We start from the raw sequence: 25,156 nt of genomic DNA, 5'->3' as shown, positions 1-25,156 counted from the left end.
TCAACTAAGGGAAACTGGTCTGGACTGCCTTCCATATTTTTCCTTAGATAAAGGGACCAGGAATGATGAATGCTTTATGTAGTTTTAGCAACAACTTCCTACTTTTTTACGATCCATTTCTTTGTAATGAAGGTCAACGTTGCCTTAGCCTGCTAAGTCGAGATGACATGTTCTGTGATGCATGCACTGGGACTAAGAAACTTCTCTCCACTACAGCTTTCGACAATCTTTCTCCAGGTTAAGTAATTTCAGTCTTTCTATTCTTCCTGACAAAATGTACAAACTCACACTTACCCAATGCATATTTCATCTGACAATCTGCCAATTATCAATTCTTCCAATTGACTTAAACTATCTATACATCTCAGCCATCCTTACCATCTTCTGCTTCGGAACAGTTCAACGCACGCCTCATCTTCTGCCTCAGAACACTTCAACGAATACCTCATCTTCCACCTCGGAACACTTCAACGAATACCTCATCTTCCACCTCGGAACACTTCAATGAATGCCTCATCTTCTGCCTCAGAACACTTAAATGAATACCTCATTTTCCGCCTCGGAACACTTCAATGAATACCTCATCTTCTGCCTCAGAACACTTCAATGAATACCTCATCTTCCGCCTCGGAACACTTCAATGAATACCTCATCTTCTGCCTCAGAACACTTCAATGAATACCTCATCTTCTGCCTCAGAACACTTCAATGAATACCTCATCTTCCGCCTCGGAACACTTCAATGAATACCTCATCTTCCACCTCGGAACACTTCAACCTCACGGCATCAATGTGGACTTCACCAGTTTCCTCATTCCCCTCCCCTCACCTTACCTCAGTTCTAACCTTCAAGCTCAGCACTGTCTTTATGATCTGTCCTACCTGCCAATCTTCCTTTCCACCTACCCACTCCACCCTCCCCTCTGACCTATCACCTCCATCCCCACACCCATTCACCTATTATACCCTTTGCTACCTTCTCCCCAGCCCCATCATCCACCCCCAACCCCGCCACCCCCATTTATCTGTCCACCCTGGAGGCTTCCTCTCTCTATTCCTGATGAAGGGCATTTGCCCAAAATGTCGATTTTCCTGCTCCTCAGATGCTGCCTGACCTGCTGTGCTTTTCCAGCACCACTCTGATCTAAACTCTGGTTTCCAGCATCTGCAGTCCTCACATTTGCCTAATGGTAAGTGTAGATGAGCAGAGAAATCTCGGTGTCCACGTGCATAGATCCCTGAAAGTTGATAACATTATTAAGAAGGTATACAGTGTATTGGCTTTTATTGGTAAGGGGATTGCGTTTCGGAGCCGTGAGGTCATGCTGCATCTGTACAAAATTCTGGTGCAGGTACACTTGGAGCATTGCATGCGGATCTGGTCACCACATTATAGGAAGGATGTGGAAGCTTTGGAAAGGGTTCAGAGGAGGTTTACCAGCATGTTGCCTGGTATGGAGGGAAGGTCTTATGAGGAAAGGCTGAGAGACTTGAGGCCATTTTCATTAGGGCGAGGGTGGACAATGAAAGCCTTTTTCCTCGGATGGTGATAGCCAGCACAAGGTGACTTAGCTTTAAATTGAGAGGGTGATAGATATAGGATAGATGTCAGATGTAGTTTCTTTAATCAGAGAGTAGTAGGGGCATGGAATGCCCTGCTTGCAACAATTGTAGACTCATCAACTTTAAGGGTATTTAAAGGCATATGAATGAAAATAGAATAGTGTAGGTTAGATGGACATCAGATTGGTTTCACAGGTCGGTGCAACTTCGAGGGCCAAAGGGCCTGTACTGTGCTATGATGTTCTATGTTTTATCTTCTATGACTAACTCAGTGTGGATTTGCCTGCAATGAGAACTATTCATCAAACTTACTTTAAATATGCCTTAGTAGGAGACACTTACTGTGTCACCATGGCAGCCTCTGAATCCTAAAAGGGCCCGACTTGGTGTACCCTATATAGATAGAAGGTAGCCATTAGTAATATCTCTTCTGACTTAACTATTAGTCACCAAGTTTTGACCAAGCCAGAATCCAATAAGAAGCTGAATATAATCTCATCTGTCCGCCTGCGTGATACTGAGAAGGATTTAAGGAGACATGTACAGTCACAGAACTTCCTCCATACTGCATTTCGCTGCAGAATGGGCAGAGATCATTCGAGAGGCAAGAGAAATCATCCATAAATAGACCATACCTGAGAAAAAGATTAAAGTTCATGCAGAAGAGGCTGGTAGAGCTTTGCAGGTTCTGAACCTTTGGAATAAAATATGGAAATGGGGACTGCACACTCAGGTCCATCCGTGGATTAGAATTATATCTCATGGGATTGTTGCACTGCAAATTGTGGAAGTTATTGCGGTGATGATCCCATTCTGTTTGTTAAAAATGAAAAGTTGAAAAATGGGAAGGAGTAACTTCCAATCTTAACTATCAGAAAGTAGCTATGGGAGAGGATTAATAACATTTTGTTCGTTATAATGATGGTGTTTGCGTAAGCTGACAATGCTATGTGTGATTGTGATATTTGTCATCTGATGATTGTATTAACTTTCACCCAATGTTGTTTTACTTACTGAATTACTGAATACAGTAATTACAAGTCACTTGCGTTGAATTGTAATGAAGGATGTATAATTATCTTTTCACTTTTATACCTTGAATTTATATGATCTGATATTTAATAGATTAAATTTACTCTCATGAGGGTGAAATACGTTAGGCCAGTCATGTGATGAAGCAACAAGTCAACAGGATGGTAGAAAAGGGGCCCCACAAGAACTGTTGACATAACTAACTACAAGGACTGCTGACAAAGGCAGGAGAGAAAAGTGGGAAGCACCTTGCCTTGACTCATACATCCAAAGTAAAACTACGTAATGATGGAAGTCAGCCCAACAGGTCGATGTCAGGTCATTGATGCAAGATCTAGCCAATTATGAACAGATACATTTGGATGACATGGTCAGCCATGCTAAAGATTATACAAATATCAGTGAGTTCAGAACTTTGGTGGCATAATTTCCAGAGACCAATCTAAGTGTCAAGTGGTGTGCCCTGCTCACCACATTAAGTGACAGAACCATGTCAGATGGATCAGGCAGTGAGTGGCCAGTACAGTGCCTCCTCAGCAGTGGGCAGCATACTTATATGTAACATATGAGCAGATAAGTGTTCAATAAAGTTGCAAACTCAAAGTCCAGTCGTGCAAATGTTTTTACCGATATCCACAGGTCCCTCCCGACTCGGGGGTCCAACATTTGCATCAACTGTTACAGGATAAAGGTAGGTGGGTGACTATCAGGAGAGAGAAAGGCAATAGGCAGACAGAGCAGGGATCCCCTGTGGCCATTCCCCTCAATAATGTGTATACCACTTTGGATATTGTTGGGGGAATGACCTACTGGGGAAAGACACAGCAACCGGGTTTCTGGTACAGAGCCTGGCTCTGTGGCTCAGAATGGAAGGGGAGGGGAGAGAATAGATTAGATTCCCTTCAGTATGGAAACAGTCCCTTTGGTCCAACAAGTCCACACAAACCCTCAGAAGAGGAACCCACCCACACCTATATTTACCCTTAACTAATGCACCTAACCAGATGGGCAACTTAGCATGGCCGATTTACCTGACCTGCACATCTTTGGTCTTTAGTAGGAAACCGGTGCACCCACGCAGACACAGGGAGAATGTGCAAACTCCACACAGACAGCCGCGCGAAGTGGAAATCAAACCTGGGTCCCTGGTGCTGAGGCAACAGTGCTAACCACTGTGCCATCATGCCACCCCAATAGGAGAATAGGAGAGCAATAGTGACAAGCGATTAAATTGTTAGAGGAACAGACAAGAGATTCGCAGTCGCAAACAAGACTCCCGGATGGTATGTTGCCTCCCGGGTGCCAGGGTCAGGGATGTCTCAGATCCAGACTTAAGGGGGAGGGAGAGCAGCCAGAAGTAACACCTTGTTACCAATGACATAGCGAGGAAAAGGGATGAGGATCTGCAAAGTGAACATAGGGAGTTAGGTTGGTAGCTAAAAGGCAGGACAAGCAGCGTAGTAATGTCAGGATTGCTACCAGTGCCACAGGCTAGTGAGGCTAGGAACAGAGTGCGAGTGCAGCTGAACACGTGGCTGCAGTGCTAGTGAAGGAGGGAGGGCTTCAGCTATGTGGATCATTGCGATACCTTCTGGGGAAGGTGGGACCTGTACAAGGAGGATGGGTTGCACCTGAACTGGAGGGGCACTTCTATCCTGAGCGGGAGATTTGATAGAGCTCTTCTTGAGGATTTAAACTAGTTTGGCAGGGGAATGGGAAACAGAGCTACAGATCAAAGGACAGGGTAGCAGATAAACAGGCACATACAGTGTGTAGAGAATCTGTGAGGATGAATAGACAGTTGATAGGGCAAAGTTACAGTCAGTGTGATGGGTTGAAGTGTGTCTATTTTAATGCAAGAAGTGTTAGGAATAAGGATGATGAACTTAAGCATATATTGGTATTTGGAGCTACGATGTTGTGGCCATTACAGAGAATTGGATATCACAGGGGCAGGGATGGTTGTTGGATGTTTTGGGATTTAGATGTTTCAAAAGGAATGGGGAGGGAGGTAAAAGAGAATACTATCACAGCTGCAGAAAAGGGTTGTCTACTCAGTCAGTATGAGTGGAAGTCACAGTCAGGAAAGGAGCAGTCACTTTATTGAGAATTTTCTATATACCCCCAATAGCAACAGAGACGGGGTGCAGATTGGGAGACGGGTTTTGAAAAGGTGCATAAGTGAAAGGGTTTTTGTCATGGGTGACTTCAACTCCCCTAATATTGATTGGAACCTCCTTAGTGCAAAACGTTTGGATGGAGCAGATTTTGTCAGGTGTGTTCCAGATGGATTGCTGACTCAATATGTAGATAGGCCAACTAGAGGGGAGGCCATATTGGAACTGGTGCTTGGCAACGAACCAGGCCAGGTGTCAGATCTCTCAGTGGAAGAGCATTTCAGTGATAGTGCTCACAACTCCCTGACTTTTACTATAGTCATGGAGAGAGATAGGAGCAGACAGTATGGGAAAGTATTTAAATGGGAGAGGGAGAATTACAATGCTATTAGGCAAGAATGTGCAGCATGAATTGGGAGTAGGTATTCTCAGGAAAATGCATGACAGAAGTGTGGAGGTTGTGTAGGGAGCACATGCTGCAAGTGCTGGACAGGTTTGTCCCATTGAGGTAAGGAAGGGATGGTAGGGTGAAGGAACCTTGGATGACAAGAAATATGGAACATCTAGTCAAGAGGAAGCAGGAAGGTTACCTAAGATCTATGGTTAAAAGTTAGCCAGGAAGGAACTGAAGAATGGACTTAGGAAAACTGGAAGGAAACATGAAAAAGCCTTGGGGGGTAGAATTAAGGAAAACCCCAAGATTTTCTGCACTTATGTGAGGAACAGGAGGATATCCAGAGTGAGGGTAGGGCTGATCAGTGATAGTGGAAGGAACCTGTACCTGGAGTCAGAGAAGGTAGGGAAGGTCCTTAATGAATACTTTGCTTCAGTATTCACTAGTGAGAGGCACCTTGTCGTTTGTGAGGACAATGTAAAACAGGCTGATATGCTCAAAAAGGTTGATGTTAAGAAGGAGGATGAGCTGGAAATTTTGAAAAACATGAATAGATAAGTGCCCTGGGCCAAACAGGATATACCAAAGGTTAGTACAGGAAGCGAGAGAAGAGATTGCTGCACTTTTGGTGATGATCTTTGATTCCTCAAAATTCGCTGGAGGATGGCAAATGGTATTCCCTTGTTGAAGAAAGGGAATAGGGATAACCCTGAGAATTACAAAACAGTCAGTCTTACATCGGTGTTGGGAAAATTATTGGAGAGGATTCTGAGAGACAGGATTTATGATTATTTGAGAAAGCATAGATTGATTAGAGAAAGTCACCATGGCTTTGTGAGGGGCAGGTCATGCCTCACAAGCCTCATTGGATTATTTGAGCATATGACAAAACACGTTGAAGAAGGTCGAACAGTGGATGTAGTGTATATGAATTTTAGTAAGGCTTCTGATAAGGCTCTCCATGGTAGGTTCATTCAGAAAATAAGGAGGCATGGGATACAGGGACATTTGGCTGTCTGAATACAGAATTGCCTGGCCCATAGAAGCCAGAGGGTGGTAGTAAATGGAAAGTATTCACTGGAGTTTAGTGACCAGTGATGTTCCACAGGGATTTGTTCTTGGAGGACCTCTACTCTTTGTGACTTTTACAAATGACTTGGATGAGATGGGGTGGGTTAGTAAGTTTGCCAATGACATGAAGGTTGGTGGAGTGTTGATAGTGCGGTGGGCTGTTGTAGATTTCAACGGGACATTGACAGGATGCAGAGCTGGGCTAAGAAGTGGTAGATGGAGTTCAACCTAGTAAAGTGTGAAGCAAATCACTTTGGAAGATCAAACTTGAATTCAGATTGCAGGATTAAAGGCAGGATTCCTGGCAATGTGGAGGAACAGAGGGATCTTGGGGTCCATATCCATAGATCCCTCAAAGATGCCACCCACGTTGATATGATTATTAAGGAGGTGTATGGTGTGTTGGCTTTCATTAGCAGGAGGATTGAGTTTAAGAGCCGCGAGGTTATGCTGCAGCTCTATAAAGCCCTGGTTAGACCACATTTGGAATATTGTGTTCAGTTCTGGTAAACTTATTATAGATATAAGGTGGAAACTTTAGCGAGGGTGCAGAGGAGATTTACCAGGATGCTGCCTGGATTGGAGAGCATGTATAATGAAGAAAGTTTGAGGGAGCTAGGGCTTTTCTTATCAGAGCGAAGAAGGGTGAGAGGCGACTTGATAGAGGTGTCCAAGATGGTGAGATAGAGTGGATAGCCAGAGACATTTTCCCAGGGAAGAAATGGTTATCATGAAGGGGCATAATTTTAAGGGATTGGAGGAAGGTTTAGGGGAGATGTCAGAGGTAGGCTCTTTACATGGAATGCACTGCCAGCAGTGGTAGTAGAGTCAGAGACATTCGGGACATTTAGGCTGCTCTTGGATAGGCACATGGACCATAGTAAAATGTACGGTAAAACGTAGGATAGTTTGATCTTACAGTAGGACAAAAAGTTGGCACAACGTCAAGGCCCAAAGGACCTGTACTGTGTTGTATTATTCAATGTTTTCTGTTTTCTGTTCTAACTCTTAAAAAAGGGTCAGCCTTGAAGTTGGTCACAGAGCCAAGCCATGGCCTTCAGGGTAGTGAAGAAACTGCACTGCATAGGGAGGCGATGTTCCAGTGGTCTTCTCAATGAACAATTAATCCCAGGGCCCAGAAAATGTTCTGACAGTCCAGATTTAAATCTCACCACATGCATAGTGGAATTTTAATTCATTATTTTCAAAAACTGAAATTAAAAGTCAAATGTTGACCATGAATTGATTTGAAGGGATAGCCCATCCAATGTAGTTAGAGCTTTGTGGTGCAGTGATGTGTTCCTGTCTCTGAGCTAGAACACCTGGGATCAGGTCCCAACTGTTCCAGAGTCTTATAATGGATCAGCTCAGTTGATTACAATGGTCTACAGATAAAGACAGTGAACCTTGCACAAGGAGTAGATTGTCAGTGTTTCTTCAAACGTAAATGTGATAATAGTATAAGTAGGAATGTCAAGGATCTGTTTTCTCTGAGGGAGCTGGATAAATGTCAAGGACTTTCCAAGGATGACTTGGTGATGGGGGATCACCCTCTGTTGATTTATTTCACAGTATCTCCATAACTGAGCCTTTTTATACCAGGCAACATCCTACTGAATCTCCTGTCTCATCCAATGCAATCATATCTTTCCAATAGTGTGGTGACAAGACTGCACACAGTATTCCATCCGCGGCTAAGCCAATGCTCAATTAAGTTGTAGCAAGACTTCGTTGCTCCCATATTTTATACCCTGGTTAATGAAGGCACACATTCCATAGGCCTTCTTCACCACCCTGTCTGCCTGTGCTAACACCTACAGGGATCTATGGACTTGTAAATATTCATTCCACAATACGTCCAATAATCTATCATTCATTGTATTTCACCTTCCCTTATCAGACCTCCCAGAATGTATGTCCATGCTCTTATCAAAACTAAATTCCACCTGTCATTGCTCTGCCCAGTTTACTGGCTAGTCAGTATCAGACTGTAGCCTGAGAACATTCTCATCATCATCAACAGCACTAATCTTCATGTCTTCTGCAAACTTACTAATAGAAACTTCTAGAATCAAATCCATGTTCTTAAAGTACAAAACATATAGCAATGGTCCCAGCACTGATCCCTGTGGTATCCCGCTGACCACAAGCCTCCAAATACTGAAACAACAATCCACTATCACTCTTTGCCTCCTATTTGCAAACCAGTTTTTGACCCAGTTTGCCAACTTGGCTTGGATCCCATGGGCTCTTATCTTTTTGAATGGGCTTCCACATAGGGTCTTCTCAAAGTCTTTCTGAAGTCTATGTTGATATCAATTGGACTATTCTCATCATGGTATCTTTTCCAAAAAGAATTCAATTAAATCAGTCAGACAGTGACTCCCTCAAACAATATGTGCTGACTATCCTTGGTCAAACACTGCCTTGAGAGATAGCAAGTAATCATAGAATAGAAACCCTACAGTGTGGAGACAGGCCATTTGGCCCAACATGTCCACACTGACCCTCCGAGGGCAACACACCCAGAAACATTCCCCTACCCTTTAACTCTATATTTACCCCTGACTAGTGCACCTAACTACATGTCCCTGAACACTATGGACAATTTAGTATAGCCAACTTACCTAACCTGTACTGTGGGAGGAAACCCACACAGACATAGAGAGAATGTGCAAACTCCACAGACAGTCAACTGAGACTGGAATTGACCCCGGGTCCCTGGCACTGTGAGGCTGCAGTGCTAACCACTGAGCCACCATGCCACCCTGAGTAAAGTGTCATTCAGATTTGTTACCAATAATTTCCTGTCACTCATGAGAGACTATCTGATTGGCAATTACCTGAGCCTATCCGTGTTGACCTTTTTGAACAAAGGAACCATGTCATTTAATCTCCAGTCAAATGGCACTTCATCTGTGGACAGCTGTGTATAAAAAAAATCTCCATTAGGTCTCCAGCAATCACCTACTTGTTCTCCCATGGCAGCCTGGAATACATGCCGTTAGACTCTGAGGATTTATGCATCTGTAGTGCCTCTAAAACCTTTAGTATCTCTTCCTTATTAATCTTAAGGTGTTCTAGAATCTTATCATAACAACAACTGATATCCCTGACTACAATGGCTTTCTCCTAAGTGAGAAATAATCACTTAGGACCTCACCCACATCCAGTGGCTCAATGCTCCTTTGGTCTCTGAGAGGCTATACTCTTTCCCTGGTAATCCTCTCACTCTTCATATACATATTAAAAGGCAAGATGCATTTGGTGATACTATCTGCCAAACATATTTTGCCCTCCTGATTTCCCCTTTCATTCTCTATACTAAATTCTATCTGCCCAGCTACGTCCTAAGGCAGTTGAATAGTATCGTCGTCTCTCATTGCCACATGTTTGACGTCATCAGAAATGTTTGGAGGGGATTAGTTGTAATTTTACTTGAAGGCTTTATCATCTGACCTAAAATTTTAACAAGGAAAGACAAGGTTGATAAAGATAAACTATTTGCATGAATTGAGATTCTAGAACTTGGGAGAATAGTCTCAGAATTAGGGCCAGAACATTCAGAAGAGATGTTAGGAAGCACTTCGATACACAATGTTTGGGAGACGTTTGGAACTCTCTTCCACAAGTGGCAATTGATGATGCAGGATTAGTTGTCCATTTTACATAGGCCAGAGATACTTCCTTTGTGAAGCATAAAGTATCAAGGGATTAGGGACAAATGCCAGAGGCATGTAGAGTTAGGCCACAGATTAGCCATGATCTCTTTGGATACCATAAAAAGATTGAGGGGCTGAATGGCCTATTCCTATTCCTACGTTCAACATAGGTGAGCAAATAATGAAACATGTCTGGTGTTAGAGTGAAAAGAGGAATGTAATTGAAACTCATTAATTCTCCACACCCTCATATCACCTGCAATAATCATGCCCATGGTGCCTAACTTCACAGGATTGGAGAATCAAAGTTCATATCTTAACTGGGAAAACAGCAGTGCCAAAGTGAAATGCATTTGCTTGTGTCCCCTGATTCAGAGAAACTGCAGAGAAATGAGGAACAGTCACATGGATGATCCCTGGAATGGCAGGCCTAACATATGGTGAACTGCTGAGGATCCTGGGATTGTGTTCATTAGAGTTTAAAAGGTTGAGGGGAGATCTGATAGAAACTTACAAGACAATGCATGGCTTAGAAAGGGTCGACGCTGGGAATTTGTTTCCATCAGGCGGGGCTACTAAGATCCGTGGGCACAGCCTTAGAATTAGAGGGGGTCAATTTAAAACGGAAATGAGTAGACATTTCTTCAGCCAGAGAGTGGTGGGCCTATGGAATTCATTGCCATGGAGAGCAGTGGAGGCCGGGACATTAAATGTCTTCAAGGCAGAAATTGATAAATTCTTAATCTCGCAAGGGGTTAAGGGATACGGGGAGAGTGCAGGTAAGTGGCGTTGAAATGCGCATCAGCCATGATTGCATGGCAAAATGGACTCAATGGGCCGAATGGCCTTACTTCCACTCCTATATCTTATGGTCTTATTCAGAATGGAATGCACAGAAGTGAACATGGTAAATAAGTTGACATAAAACTGTGAGTGAAACTACTCCCTTAAGAACACAACATTTGAGTTTATTCCCAAGACGTGTTTAATTAGGCATTGTGTCATCGCCATTGAAGTGTCTACATTGTATCTAGCAAGTTATGATATTAAATCTGAGCTGTTTGTTCAAGTGAATGGAACTAATAACAATGCTCAGGGGTATAACCATGTCAGTGAAGAGCTATCCCCTGTCTGAAGCAGGGCCCATTATAAACGATTAAAATAGAGTGCATGCCAATGGAATGGGCTCCCGGAACAACAGGAGCTGCTTCTCACAGAAATGGGATATTTCGTCTTCATTTGGATACAGGCTATTTACTTCCCTGTGTGTGCAGTTGTTGGAATTACTGGCAAGTTGTTATCACAACTATCACTGTTTTAAGTCAGTGTGATTTTATTTTCTGCTGAATTATTTCAGACTGTTTTGTGTCTATGTGTGTGTTTTTTTTTGTCTGTCGCTCCTGCGGAATCTCCTTAGTTTCTGTCCTTGCAGTATCTGTCTCATATTTGTAATAATTATTGTTTATCTGATCCTAGAGCAGTTACTTACTGGATTATTCTCTCTTCTGGATGTGTTAGAATCAGATATCTATGCCAACAGAACGATCAAGACTATTAGAAGCTGTTGATCCATCAGACTATAAGTTAGCATCTTTCACGATCCTTCATCCTTCTGTGTTTATCTTGGTTTTGTTCTGTTGTCATCAGTCAGAGCTGACCTTTGTTCTGCCGTTAACACCAACACTGGGCAAATAGTTTGTTCCTTCACTACTTGCTTTTTGTTCTGTGACAACTTTGAACTCCATTTTTTGGGATGTTGCATCAGTTTGCAACACATCTGCTGGATATTATAAATGAGTTGACATATGTATAAATGGCAGTGGTGATGTTGGTGTATCATTTATTGATCAACAGCACCATCTTGCATTTCATTTCAATACTACAGGGATTCCATTCTTCTGAGGTGTATCTGGAGGAGACATTCAAATATATCCAAACCATGTTGTAGATGATGTCGGAGAACAAGTGGAGTCTGGAGTGATATGTAGCAACATTCAGATTTCACAGAGGCTATACCATTGAACAAACTGACCCTGAGAATAGAAGCAGTGAACACGGAGCTAGAGGACACATGTAAACACAGGGTATTAACAATAACTTGGATTTGTATAAAGACAGCTTGAAGTACTGAATAACAGTTGAAGCGGATACAGCAAGGAGCAACAAAGAAATAGTTATAACAGGTTAAGTGTAAGGGAGGAGTAGACGGGAAAGCAGATAGAAGGAGTGAAAGAGCTCTAGCAGGATTAATAGTACAACAGAATTGCGTTAAGTGTTTATAAAATGCAAGCGTCATTGGGAAATTTGAATTTAAAGTAACAGCACAATAAACTTTTGGCCTTGTTCTGAGACGTTCATTTTCTTTAAAGGTCAGAATGTCATTTGGAAAAGTGAAATAAATATATTTTTCCCAAAAGTATTAAGACTTCGGGTGAGTGTCTCACAAGACACAATGAAGTTAATTGCCAAACTATTTACTGCATTGATGTTTATGACTTTGGGGTTTGTCAGCTCAGTTGGCTGGATACCTGGTTTGCGATGCAGAGTGATACAAATACCATGAGTTCAATTTCTGCACTATCTGAGATTCCTTCTCAACCTCTCTGTTCGACTGAGGCGTAGTGGGCCTCTGGTTAAACCACCACCAGTCATCTCTCTGTCTAATGAGAGAGCAGACTCATAATCTGATAGCTCTATGGCTACTCTACTTTTCTATAACAAACAGAATAAAAGGAAATAGTTGGAGTCTCTGGTAGTTTGATTTCAGCAAAACATGATATCAGTTCAGGAGGACAGTTTCATCCAAGAAGATAATAAGTTTGTTAACTGGTAAAATATCCCAATTCCTGAGAGATATCGGCTTTCAGAGCTGAAAAGGAATCTGGGACATATGTTTACTACATGCATTATTTTGGTAAAGAATTCTGCAATCTCAAAAACAAATTTTCTGTAACCAACCACCACAGTAAATAAAACTTCAAAAATAAATCATGTGATCTGTCAAGTTAAGGTTTTACTTTCAGGTCTGAGATGAGCAATATTACCAACAGCAAAATAATGACCGACTGAAATTGCAACATTTCCAGTATGATTATGATTAATGAAAAGTGAAATCATGATAGAAAGAAGCGATTTTCAAAATTTTCGAGATTTATTTTATTTGGGATGGTTTTTCATGATCAGGAGCAGAGTTTGGGTGAGGCTCCTTTTACTTGTGTATTAAATATGTTATTTGGACATTCTTCACTTAAAGCAATGCATTCAACAAAGAAATTGTTTATTTAATTAAAATTTAATTTTAATTTTTTTAAATTAAATCGTAAAAGACAGTACAGTGCAAACTGGTCAAACACATGATGTATCCAAAGAGGTAGTAAATGCACAGAAAGTGTGGTTGTATTCGACTACATTGCCTCAAAACAGTGGAGTCTCAGCAGAACTTTAAAACTGCATTAAAATTTCTGTTAGACTGTTACTTCAATTTGAACATTTTCCACTTTTGCCTTTCACCAGACCATTTTTTCTCTCCCTCACATTTGCTCTTACTGGTGCAGTTTTGGGCTGGTTGTTTCAAATTCAGCAATTTCCCTTTTCTGTTTTTATTTAGCCTCTGGAAACTCTCTTAACCCAGAATAACAAAGCATGTGTGTTTCTCAAAACCCTAATCCACCTGCAGCATCATTTGAGAGTTTAAATCACATGTTAAAACATCAGATTTCAACAAAGCTCATCAACCAGTTTTCCTGCAGTACCTTCACTCGACACTTTTAGTGGATCTTCAAGCAATTTCTCCATTGATTTGCCAATGAATCATTTATAACTGTTTTTCAACTTAGCATCCTCTCCACAGATGTTGCCAGACTTAGTAAATTTTTCACCAATTTCTGATTGTGTTTTTCAACATGTTTTCATTGTTTGTTGAGGCAACAATGCTAAAGGTTTCATCTTTAACCCTATCAAACTGCTGAATTTATTAGAAAATTTATTAAATCTTGAATTTATTGAATTTATTTCCTTCTCTTCCAGTTAACCTGGTTGCAATTGTCATCCTGAGTCGAGGAAACTGTGGCCTCTCTAAATGTATCACTCACTATCTGGTGGGAATGGCAGTGGCTGATCTTCTGGTTGTTATTTTTGATGTTATATTGAACTGGACTATTCCAAACTATTTTCCAGATTCATTCCTAGACATTACTCCAGTGTGTAGCCTGATTCTCACCCTGATGTTTACAACTACAGGTGCCTCTGTTTGGCTCACAGTCGCTTTTACCTTCGATCGATTTGTGGCCATTTGTTGTCAGAAGCTGAAAACAAAATATTGCACCCAGAAAACAGCAGGTGTGGTTCTAGGAATAGTGAGTGCGCTGAGCGGTTTAGAGACAATGCCTTGGTATTTTACATATGAACCTGAATATACCATTGATAATGTTCCTTGGTATTGTGATTCAAAACCAAGCTTCTACACTTCCCCACTGTGGGCTGGATATGAACTGCTTCACCTGATTTTAACTCCATGTCTCCCATTTGTTCTGATTCTGCTGCTTAACATTCTAACAGTCAGATATATTTTAGTGACCAGTCGAGTCCGCACAGCACTGCGGGGTATCAGCAGTAGAAGAAATCACAAGGACCCAGAGATAGTGAACCGGAGAAAATCCATCATTTTACTCTTCAGTTTATCTGGCAGTTTCATACTGTTATGGATGATATATGTTGTGTTTAATCTTTATCAGCGAATTGCTCCTGGTCATTATCATTCCTCCCAAACACATACAAAAAACATCTTTGAATCTGTTGGAGAAATGCTTCAGATTCTCAGCACCTGCACCAACACATGTATTTACGCAGTAACCCAAACGAAATTCAGAGAGGAAATGAAGAATGCACTAAAATATCCATTCAACTTCCTTCTCAACTCAGTTAAATCATAGAGATAGCTGTGATTTCAAACACTGGAATCCAATCCCACTTCATATTCTAAGACCAACTCTCCCCACAGTCAGGAAAGTGTATTCACTGTATGGAGGCCTGTGATCATCAATCGGATCGTGGCATTATGCCAACTCTGGCTTGTAACTTTGTCTGTAAAATTCCTCTGTCTCTGCCAGTTGGCTGAGTCACCTAAAAACTGTATCAGTGCATTCCATCAACTCCAGCATTGGCTGAGGTTACCATAAAGAACTGTTTTTCTCAACCGCTCTCCTCTCCTGTGGTGTGATCCCACAGGTTAAACCACCAACAATCGTCTCTCTAATATGAGAGAGCAGTCCTATGAACTGGCTTCACCTTTACCCAGCTCTCAATGAGAAGACTTCGACAGTGGACTGTGTGTCGCTGCATAAAATACGTGCCCCTCTCGGTGTTGTGACGAGTTCTATAACAAGTTTACCCTGTGCCAGGATGTTTCCACAATTTGCAGAGTCCGAATCAGTAATGTATGCAATAAGAATCATGCCCACTAAGGAGTATGTCCCTCATATTCAGGTCTACCTCTGTAAGAGGTACTCCAAGATTACAGAATACGTGACTCCCACTGAGGAGTCAGCCTTGCCAAACCAAAGATACAGTCAGTGACTCTCACATTGATGAGTCAGACAGTGTATAAGGTGACCCTGTGCAAAGAATATTTTCCTCCCGTTGAGGATTCAGTCAGAAATGTGTTCCAAGAACATTTCTTTATGTTTTCCGCAATGACGTGTTGGACCCTGCAGCACAATGCCTTGCACAAAGATCTCATTTGTTACATATGCGTTACACAGTCCTGAATCATGTTTCTGTGTGGAACAAGGCTCTGTCCCAGTGAAGGATGGGGCTTGGCTGTAAGAATTTGACTGGACAATATCAGTGTCTCCCCATGAAGATGTGCAGGGTGGCACACATTCTTCCTTATATTGTGTGTGAGACCTCGATCACTAGGTAGTCAGCATGGCAATGATAGGAATGTAGGAGCATAGGAATATAAGGAAACCATTCAGTCCCTCAAGCCTGTTCCACCGTTCAATGAGATTATGAATGTTCTGTAGCCGAACTCTATATACCTGCCTTTGACCCATCTCCCTTAATACTTTGACTGAACAAAAGTTTATGTGCCTTAGATGTGAAATTAACATCCACTGTTTCAAACATCTACAACTCTTGGTGTGGGGAAGTGCTTCCTAACGTCTCCCCTGAACAGTCCTGAGCCTAATTCTCAAACTAAATTCTCTAGAATCTCCAAACAATTGAACAATCTTACCTTGATCTACCAGTTAATATTATGACAACAGTGATCAGGTTACCCTTTATCCTTCAAAATTTATAGATAAGAGGTGCAATTTGTATAATCTCCATCATACCTTAACCCCTAAAGTCCAGATACCATAATGTGTCTCTCCTTGCGCAGATTCACATTCTGAACAGCATGTTCACATCTCCAGTGCCTGGTCCTCCCAGTATGGACTATGTGAGTGTGCTACAGTTTTCCCTGTCCGCTGTGTGGGCATTTGCCAGTGAACTGTGCATGTTGAATAGTTTCCAGTGTGCAATTTGTGTTTACACTGTCAGAGGTTAACACTGTTTTTCATTGTAGATTGGGAGCCTGTGTAGATGTACAAGGGAGCAAGTCACTTGGTAAGAAGTCAAACTCTACATCTTGCATCAATCTCGACAATGTGGAGTCTCACTGTGATTGACATATGTCCTTTAATACCCCTTCCAAGAAGCCACTGGACTCTAGTTAGTGTTACTGTGCAAAGTCTATATCGCCTGGTGAGGAACAGGGCTATCTAAAGAGAATCATTTTATGCAGTGTGTCCACCTCTCCCAATGATACATCCATGTGGCCCATCATGTCAGTGCTGGCGTGCTGAAGGATTCCTACATCTGGTGTCATTCTCCTCCTTCTCCCCTTAAAGAAGTGTATTCAGGGAATAATCGACTTCCTAACAGAATGACTTGATTCAACCTGCCTCCACGACAGTGTCAAACCATTGATGCCACATCCCAATCACTGGCTGCATGAATAAGAATTTCCTCATGTCTCAATTGCTTCTTTCAAATCATCTTCAGTGTGTGACCACTTCCTCTTAATCCATCCTCCATCAAGAAAACACATTCTCCAGATCTACTCTGTCTGATCCCTCATGATTTTGAACACGTTATCAACTCTGCTCCTTAACATCTTTCCTCCAAGAAGAACAATCTTACCTTCTCTGATCTATCTGCATTAATGAAGTTTGTCATCCTGACCATTTATGTTTTAATGATTACTGCTATGTCTGCAATGTTTCCAAAAGTGAGGCAGCCAGAACTGGGAACAAAACCGATACAATTTGGCTAGATCTCTTCAAATCTTGTACAGTGCACTGCGAGACTTGCACGTATTTTGCTTAATTCCTAATTCCTGAAAGCATCTCAGGACTTGCTCAAGATCCTCCATAGCCAAACCACCTTCTTAATGAAGAAGGTGGACGTTGGTTACTGGTAAATTTCCTTCTGCAATGGAGCCTCAGTGGTAGGTTTTCCCCTAATCCAGAGTGGAATAACCATGTATACTTAATTCGCTTGTCCAGGATGTCTCTAATTCCAAGGATTAGTTTTCAATCAGGTATGGTCTAGTTATTGAGTTGACAATAGTTCATAAAGAGGCAAAGGGGCCCAACATTCCTCATAATACAAGTAACTTCAGTAAACAGAGAGTCACAGTTTTTGAATCATGGATGCATTCAGCACAGAAGAGGTCCTTCTGCCCATCAAGTGTGCATCAACCTGTCCAAGTTAATCCCACATTTCCACTTTATGATCCAACTTTCATTGGTCACAACTTGAAAGTCATTTTTCTGTCCAGTTGTTGGGTTGTATGTATTGTGCACAGGCTGAAGTCAGCTTTGATGAAAATAGGAATCAGAAGGTGCTAGACACATCCAAGAGCATTTTCATCTCTTGCAAATGCTCCTGTCTCTTCCAACCACACCTAATGGCTCCTGTCCCAAGGAATGCACCCTGCAGATTCACAGTCCTGTTCCCTGTTATTCTGGTTTCAAATAGACAGTCTTACAAGTGGATTAACCTGTTGCTCCTGTGCACTGCATAGCATCAAGCATTTGTATGGAATCTGATGCTATTCCCCTCTTCAAAACCATTTCACAGCTCCAAGCAGAACTTGCAACGGATGGACTTCCCATGAGTCTGCTGTTCTTGTCCTTCGAGATGGAAGTGGTCAGGAGTTTGGAAGGTGCTGTCTGAGGATCTTTAGTGAATTTCTGCAGTGTAGCCTGAGGATGGGATGCATTGCTATAGCAAAGTGTTGACAGTGTGGTGATGGAAAAGCACAGCCGGTCAGGCAGCATTCAAGGACCAGGACAATGGACATAAGCCCTTGTTGCTGGATGGAAGGAGTGGATGCTTGTGGATGTAGTGCCAATCAAGCGGACTGTTTTGTCCTGCTTGGTGTCAAGCTGTTTGAGTGTTGTTGGACTTGCACTCAGCCAGGCAAGGGGGAGTATCCCATCATACCCCTGACTTGCATATTGTAGATAGTTATTAAGGCTTGAGGAGTCAGGAGGTGAATTACTTCTGTTAGAAATGGGGTAAAGTGTTGTTTTTGCAGATATAGAGAAAGCAAACAGGAAAGGGGTACAGCAAGAGAACTATTAACCCTGCAGGTATTTAGGGAAGAGTATCTCTACTTTTCAGTGCATACTTATGGATAATTAAGTACTAACTTTAATGTAGATTTATTAAATAAAATAATTCCTTTTACCATAATGTTTAAAACAGCAGTTTCAGCAAAAAGCTAAGATTACTGAAACATATAAGCGAAGCACGAAAAAGATACATTGTTAAGATGTATGTACAAGAATGGAATGTACCTATGGATAATGGAAGAAGTTACAAAGGGGAACATCGAGATAAGAGTTTAGCCTTATGACAGCACGTGCAAGGGGGAAATTGCCAACTTGGAAAGAAAGGGGCAATGGGCGTGGAGCATAGATGGGTAGAGGTGAAATAGTAAGAGAGAATGGGTAATTAGGAGTCTGGAGAGATGACCTCACTCAGCTCAAAGGGTATAATTGGACACTAACCTAAATTCTAATTTGCTTCATTTGTTTATGCAATTGAGGCCCGTGCTTGCAAGTTCGTAATAAATTATCTTGTTTCCAGTTTTGGTGGTCTCATCTAAATTTTGTTTCTAACAGATTTGGGTGCTTGTCCTGGGATCGCATTCTCCGGTCCCTCGGCAATTGTTGGGAAAACTAAGAAGGTGCACCTCGCTGATTTCAGCGATCTTTAGTTTCCCTCTTTGCCGCAGCGGCTTTGGGCGAGCATGATCCGGACTGAGAGACCCTGGAAACAAGACAGGTTGAGACGCGGCGGGTCCGTTCGGGTGACTCTTGTGTATACAAGACCCGGGTAAGAAAGGTCTTAAAAGATTTAACCAGGCGACCGGGTTAGGCAGCGGTATTTGCTGTCATTCAGATATATCCAGGGATCCGGGGAACCGGGGTACTGGTGACTGGAATAGGCTAATCCAGTCAGCCAGGGTGGGTAGCCATTGATACTGTTGCTAGGTGGATATATCCAGGTGGCTGGCAACGGTAGTTGCTGCCAGGTGGATATATCCGGGGATCTGGGGAATCGGAGTTCTGGTCGACCGGGGTTGGTAGCGGTAGTTGCTGCCAGGTGGATACATCCGGGTGTGTCCATGTAGCCGGTGACCGGGGTAGGTAGTATTATTTGCTGCCAGTTGGATATATCAGGGTAACCGGTGACCGGGGTTGGCAGCGGTATTTGTGGATGTGTCCACTTATCCGGTGCCAGTTGGATATATCCAGGGATCCGGGGAACCAGGGTTCTGGGCGACCGGATTAGGCGAACCCGATCAACCAGGGTAGGTAGCAGTTGTCACGGTTGCCAGGTGGATATATCCGGGAAATTGCTGCAGGACAGGGCGCACAAACATGTGCAGGAAGTTCGGTCGGGTAAGCGACCGGGGTTGGCAACAGTACTGGTTGCCAGGTATTGCCCGCAGAACAGGGCGCGCTGACGCGCAGCAGAAAGTTCGGTCGGGTAGGCGACCGGGTATTGCCGCGGGATAAGGACACGCGAATTCGATCAGGTAACTCTTGTGCACAGACCAAGGTATGAAAAGGGACCTTTAAGTATTAACTTAGGTGGTCAGGCACGTACGAAACGTACGGGGAATTGGCAACACATAAATTAAGGTATTTAATTTGAAGAGTGAGGTTTCTTCCTGATTCAACCTCCCAGCTTGAGACCGGTTCTTAAGAGGGGAAATCCCCCACGCGAAGGTCAGGACCCTGAAGTGGGTGCTGAAGAAGGTGACACCGAACCTCAGTAAGGTTAACTAAATTACATAAAGAAATGGCCGAGTATTGAAATTGGGAATAATATTAGTGATGTAAGTGTGTAAGGAGAAAGTAAAGGGATGTCTGAGGACCGCATTCCAACGGATAGTCCTTTAGGAAAAATGTTACGAGACTGGAAGTACAATCCTCGGACGTGAGGAAAGAATACAAAAATGATAAAATGTCAATTAAAAACAGCTTTACAATCAGGAGGAATCAGATTATGCTTCGTGTCAGAAGGGCTAGTAGCTGAAGGGCTACTGAGGGTGCACTTCGTAACTAACTTATGGCCAGACATCCAGAAAAATATTCAAAAGCTAGAGGAGTTGTTGCTGGAAACTCAAAGTGTCTGTGAGACATGGTGTCTGTGTATGTGTGTGTGTGAGAGAGAGAGAGAGAGAGAGAGAGAGAGAAAAAAGAGCTGTACAGCAAGTAGAGAGTTTAACCCTTTGTGATTCAGTCTGAATGCACATTTGTTTGTTGGTGAATGAATGTTCCCTGGAGCTTGAGAGTCGGGACTGTTTTGAATCTGATTTCTATTATGGAAATTTTAACATGATTTCTTTTAAGGTTAAGAATTTTACGGATTATGAAATAAAATGTTAACTCCTGCTCTTTTTACAGGTCATAACTGCCTTACTCTCAGTTTCTAGCTAATCTCTTTTATCCTTACATAAAAGCGATTTATGGAGGACAGTTGAAGTTTCAGTACAACATTAGATTGTAATAAATCAAAAAAAATATCCTATGGTTAAAATCAGTGACCTTGGATTCGGCCATTATTCATGCATTAGAACTTTTTTTAACAATCTATAGCATTGTAATTGAGCAATGACTGGTCAGGACTACTTAAGAAAACTGATTTTGGATTTAAATCAAGGGACTAAAACCGGTAATTATAGTGAATTTACAAGTAAGATTCCTAAATGTATATTTAGGAGCAGGCTTTAAAGTTAGACAAGCATAAATTGACAAATTATATTTGAGATTACAGGGAGCATGAAATGTTGCAATATTTCTTTAAAAATCAAGGTCTAAACAAAACATTGGGTGATGAGGAATGACCATGAGGTTGCCCTAAAGTGGTTCAGTTGGTTAAATGGGCTCAGCAATTGATCTGGCAACGTAACATGAGAAGCAGAAACAGAAGGCATGAGTAATGATAAGCCACGGTTGATGAGGTAATAAAGAAAAGGACAAAACTAAAAGGAGAAGGAAACCAAAATGGTGGCGGACAGCATTTGGAAATAAAGGGAGGAGAAGGGATCGGGGAGGAGATGGTAAGGGGTCTGGTAAACAGAAACAAGGATCAAAGTGGAAATCCCCACAGGCGGGATGTTATTACTGTGGAAAGACAGGTCACTTAAGAGAGATCCGAAAAAGGAAGTAAAGGCAGTGCCGTTTATGAACCTTGATGTGTCAGGAGTTCCTGCCCCCGGGGACCCACCAGGAACCCTTGATAAATTTAAAGGTGGGACCTTACAAAGAGGACGTAGTTTTCTTAGCTGATACGGGGGCAGCAAGGTCATCTTTAAAGTTTAAGCCAAAGGGAGTGGGAATGAAAAAGTTAATTGGATTATGGCAACAGTTTTGTGATGAGAGGCACGAAGAATCAGTTTTGCGCTCATGACGAGATATTGCCACCAAATTGGGGATCGAATTAACTGCAAATGGTGCTATAGAATCTGTTGAGGTTCTTAAAAATGAATGTGCTCGAGCAAACAATTACAGAAACAGAATGAGAAGTCACAGGTGACTGGTAAACAAACAGAACTGCGCGATTACAGTTGTTAAAATGTTTTAGTCACTTGTTGCGTTTCTGCCCTGAATTATAATATATATAATTAATAATTAATATTTATAATAAATCAATTGTGTTAGTCTGAATCAATATTAATTGGCAGGATTCCTTCACACATTCTCAGTGACCTGTCATATTGATTCATGGTTAATTTAAAACATGACTGCATTAATTCATTGTTAATTAAGGAATGGAAAGCTACATTACTGGCCAGAGTGTGTGCAGGCAGAGGCAGCAACAGCCTTATTGGTAGAAAAGAGTCAGAAACTTACTTTTGGGGGAGCCTTAATAGTCAGCACCCCACATCAGGTACAGACCATACTAAATCAGAAAGCAGGTCAATGGCTCACAGACTCTAGGATCTTGAAATATGAGACAATCTTAATAGAGCAGAATGACCTTGTGTTAGTCACACACAGTTGTTTGAATCCAGCTGCATTTCTGTGGCAGGGAGAGGGGGTGGCCCTTGGCAATCCAGAACATGACTGCCTTGTTATTACTGAATATCAGATTAAAGTGCGAATGGATTTAAGAGACGTACCGTTGCACGCGGGAGCTCAGTTGTTTATCGACGGGTCCTCCCGGATGCTTGAGGGTAAAAGGCACAATGGATATGCTGTAGTAGACGGGATAGAGGGAAGCGTTATCAAGGCTGAAAGACTGCCTAATGGCTGGTCAGCCCAAACTTGTGAACTCTATGTCCTAGAAAGAGCTCTCAGAACCTTAGAAAACAAAAAAGGAACGGTATGTACAGACTCCAAATATGTGTTTGGAGTGCACATACCTTCGAGAAAAAAAATTTGGCAAGAAAGAGGACTGATAAATAGCAGAGGAAAAGAACTAGCTTATGAGGAATTGATAAAACAATTGCTGAAATCTCTGTTACACCGAGAGAAATAGTGGTAATTCATATAAATGGACATCAGAAGGTGAATGACCTGGAAGTAAGGGGAAATAGACTGGTCAAAGAGGTAGTTAAAGAAGCGACCCTGAATCCACAAGGAGCAGTAATATACTCCCAATTTCAGATCTTCAGGGTGCCCCGTTGTTTACTACAAAGGGGGAAAAGGGACTAAAAGATTTAGGAGCTGCAAAGCCAGCAGATGGAGCAGCCTTATAGTAGTTAGTACCCCCCCAACAAGTCAGAACTATGTTAAACCAAAAGGCAGGGAGATGGTTGACCCGGCCATCCTGATGGAAAAAGATGGCCTGGTGTTAGCAATAGACACCTGTCTAAACCCAGCTACCTTCTTATGGAAGGGAGAACCCCTAGACAAACGAGAATTAGAACATGACTGTTTAGATATCATAGAGTATCAAACCAAAATTAGACAGGACCTGAGAGATCTACCTTTACATGACTGGGATAGATTGTTTATAGATGGATCATCGAGAGTAGTGGAAGGAAAAAGACACAATGGATAACAAAAACCGAAAAGTGGAGGCAGACTGGCTGCCGAACACATGGTCAGCCCAGACCTGGGAATTGTACACATTAAATCAAGCTTTAAAACACTTAGAGAATCGGGATGGAACAATTTACGCTGACTCTAAATATGCTTACGGAGTAGTCCATACCTTTGGAAAGATATGGCAAGGACGAGGACTAATCAATAGCCGGGGAAATGAGTTAGTCTATTACGTGTTTTGACTGCCCCAAGACGTGATATCGGCCTTTCTCCTTATGAAATGATGTTTGGACTACCATTTCTAGGAGGGAAAGGAGAGGTGCCTACAACTGAATTTAATGACAGGTTTTTGAAAAACTATATTGTGGCACTTGACTCTTCATTATCTATTCTTAGGAACAAAGGCCTGCTGGTGCACACACAACCACTTGAGTTTGCAGCACATCAGATACGACCGGGTGACTGGGTCCTGATCAAAACCTGGAAAGATACCAAACTACACCCGAGCTAGGAGGGACCATTCTTAACCTTCCTGACTACTGAGACAGCCATCTGAACTGCTGAGAAAGGGTGGAGTCATCACACTCACGTCAAAGGTCCTGTGAACGCCCCATTGGTGGAGTGGCACGCTCATCCTACAGACAACTCTCTGAAAGTTAAGCTGAGAAAGAGGGAATGAATTAAGATAAAAGACTTTTTTTTTAATGTTTGATTATATATATTATTATTGATTGTAAGGGCTGTGTGGACTCACCTCTCCCTGACACCTAAAAGGTTAAGACAGGACAGTAGGCAGGGTTTAGAGATGGGTAGATACTGGTATATTATTGTAATGTTAGTAATACTAACTATTCAGGGAGGTGGGAAAAATCATTTCACTATGCTGTGCCAGAATTATCTAAACAAGAGGGACTTGCCAACTGTTGGGTCCGTGCAGAGGTCCCACACCATGGCGAATCTGGGATCCCCACCTCGGTAATACCACTCACTAAAAAAGAAGTGTACGATGTATAATGCAATCCCATACAGCCTGTGATTTTTTTGTCATTGGTAATTATAGATCCATTTGCATCGAGTCTAGCCGTAATGGATTCAAATTTTCTCCTTTGTTCAAAAACTGGCTGAGGTGAACCTCTATTCATTTTTCATAAAAACAAAGCAATGAACATGTTGAAGGCCTGAAATCAAATTAGATAACACTGGGGAAACTCAGCAGGTCTGGCAACATCCGATGTGCGAGAGATACTGCTCCCCTGATGCTGCCTGATATGCTGTGCTTTTCCAGCACCATACTCTCGACTCTGATCTCCAGCATCTGCGGTCCTCACTTTCGCCTAAACTCAGCAGATCTGCCAGCATCTGTGCAGAGAGAAACAGACTTAACGTTTCAGGTCCAGTGAAACTTCAGTGGAACTGCTTGTTTAAACAATTTAGGGAGTGTCGCATTGCAGGAGGGTGATGAGCATGTTTCTGCAAATTGCTGGAAGGGTTCAAATTGTTCATTCTGTATTCAATAGCAACCATTTTAATATACCATTCTGTTATGGGAAAATCACCAGCCTCGGAGTAAGAGTCGGGGTTCAATGACAGTTTATTGCACTGGAGCTCCGGGGAGAGAAAGACACCAACAGCACAGGGGTCAGCTGCAATTCTTCTCTTGACCAGGAGCACGTCAAGATATGTTTATACATCTTGTGATACAATAAGTCAGTGATTAGATTATTGTCTCTGTAACATAGATTGTTTATTGTAAACATTGCA

The 25,156-nt window shown here is 42.2% G+C and overlaps 2 protein-coding genes across 2 annotated transcripts in view; one reads left to right on the top strand and one right to left on the bottom strand.

Annotated features, from left to right (window-relative positions):
• Positions 1 to 22,623, bottom strand: part of LOC122544227 (putative G protein-coupled receptor 139) — a 55,262-nt gene extending 32,639 nt beyond the window's left edge. Inside the window, exon 1 of the mRNA XM_087980989.1 lies at positions 22,528 to 22,623. The gene's annotated coding sequence lies outside the window, so the exon portion shown is untranslated. The remainder of the gene's footprint in view (positions 1 to 22,527) is intronic.
• LOC148139000 (putative G protein-coupled receptor 139) lies at positions 11,059 to 15,117 on the top strand. Its single transcript, XM_087980875.1, has 2 exons — positions 11,059 to 11,128; positions 13,866 to 15,117. The coding sequence occupies exons 1-2, from the start codon at positions 11,059 to 11,061 to the stop codon at positions 14,768 to 14,770; spliced, it is 975 nt and encodes a 324-aa protein (XP_087837001.1). The 3' UTR covers positions 14,771 to 15,117.
• Positions 22,624 to 25,156: the final 2,533 nt, after the last annotated feature.

Source organism: Chiloscyllium plagiosum, unplaced genomic scaffold (genome assembly GCF_037043375.1).
Source record: "Chiloscyllium plagiosum isolate Xiang-an unplaced genomic scaffold, Cpla_swu_hap1 HiC_scaffold_38, whole genome shotgun sequence".
Classification (NCBI taxonomy): domain Eukaryota; kingdom Metazoa; phylum Chordata; class Chondrichthyes; order Orectolobiformes; family Hemiscylliidae; genus Chiloscyllium; species Chiloscyllium plagiosum.
The sequence above is the reverse complement of the archived record's forward strand: the minus strand, read 5'-3'. Positions and strand labels throughout refer to the sequence as shown.

What these genes read in the sequence shown, in the direction of transcription:
- LOC148139000 (XM_087980875.1), top strand. Translation starts at nt 11,059, where the DNA reads ATGGGATATTTCGTCTTCATTTGGATACAGGCTATTTACTTCCCTGTG. An exon ending in TGCAGTTGTTGGAATTACTG is followed by an intron (nt 11,129 to 13,865) that starts GCAAGTTGTTAT and finishes CTTCTCTTCCAG; the next exon opens with TTAACCTGGTTGCAATTGTC.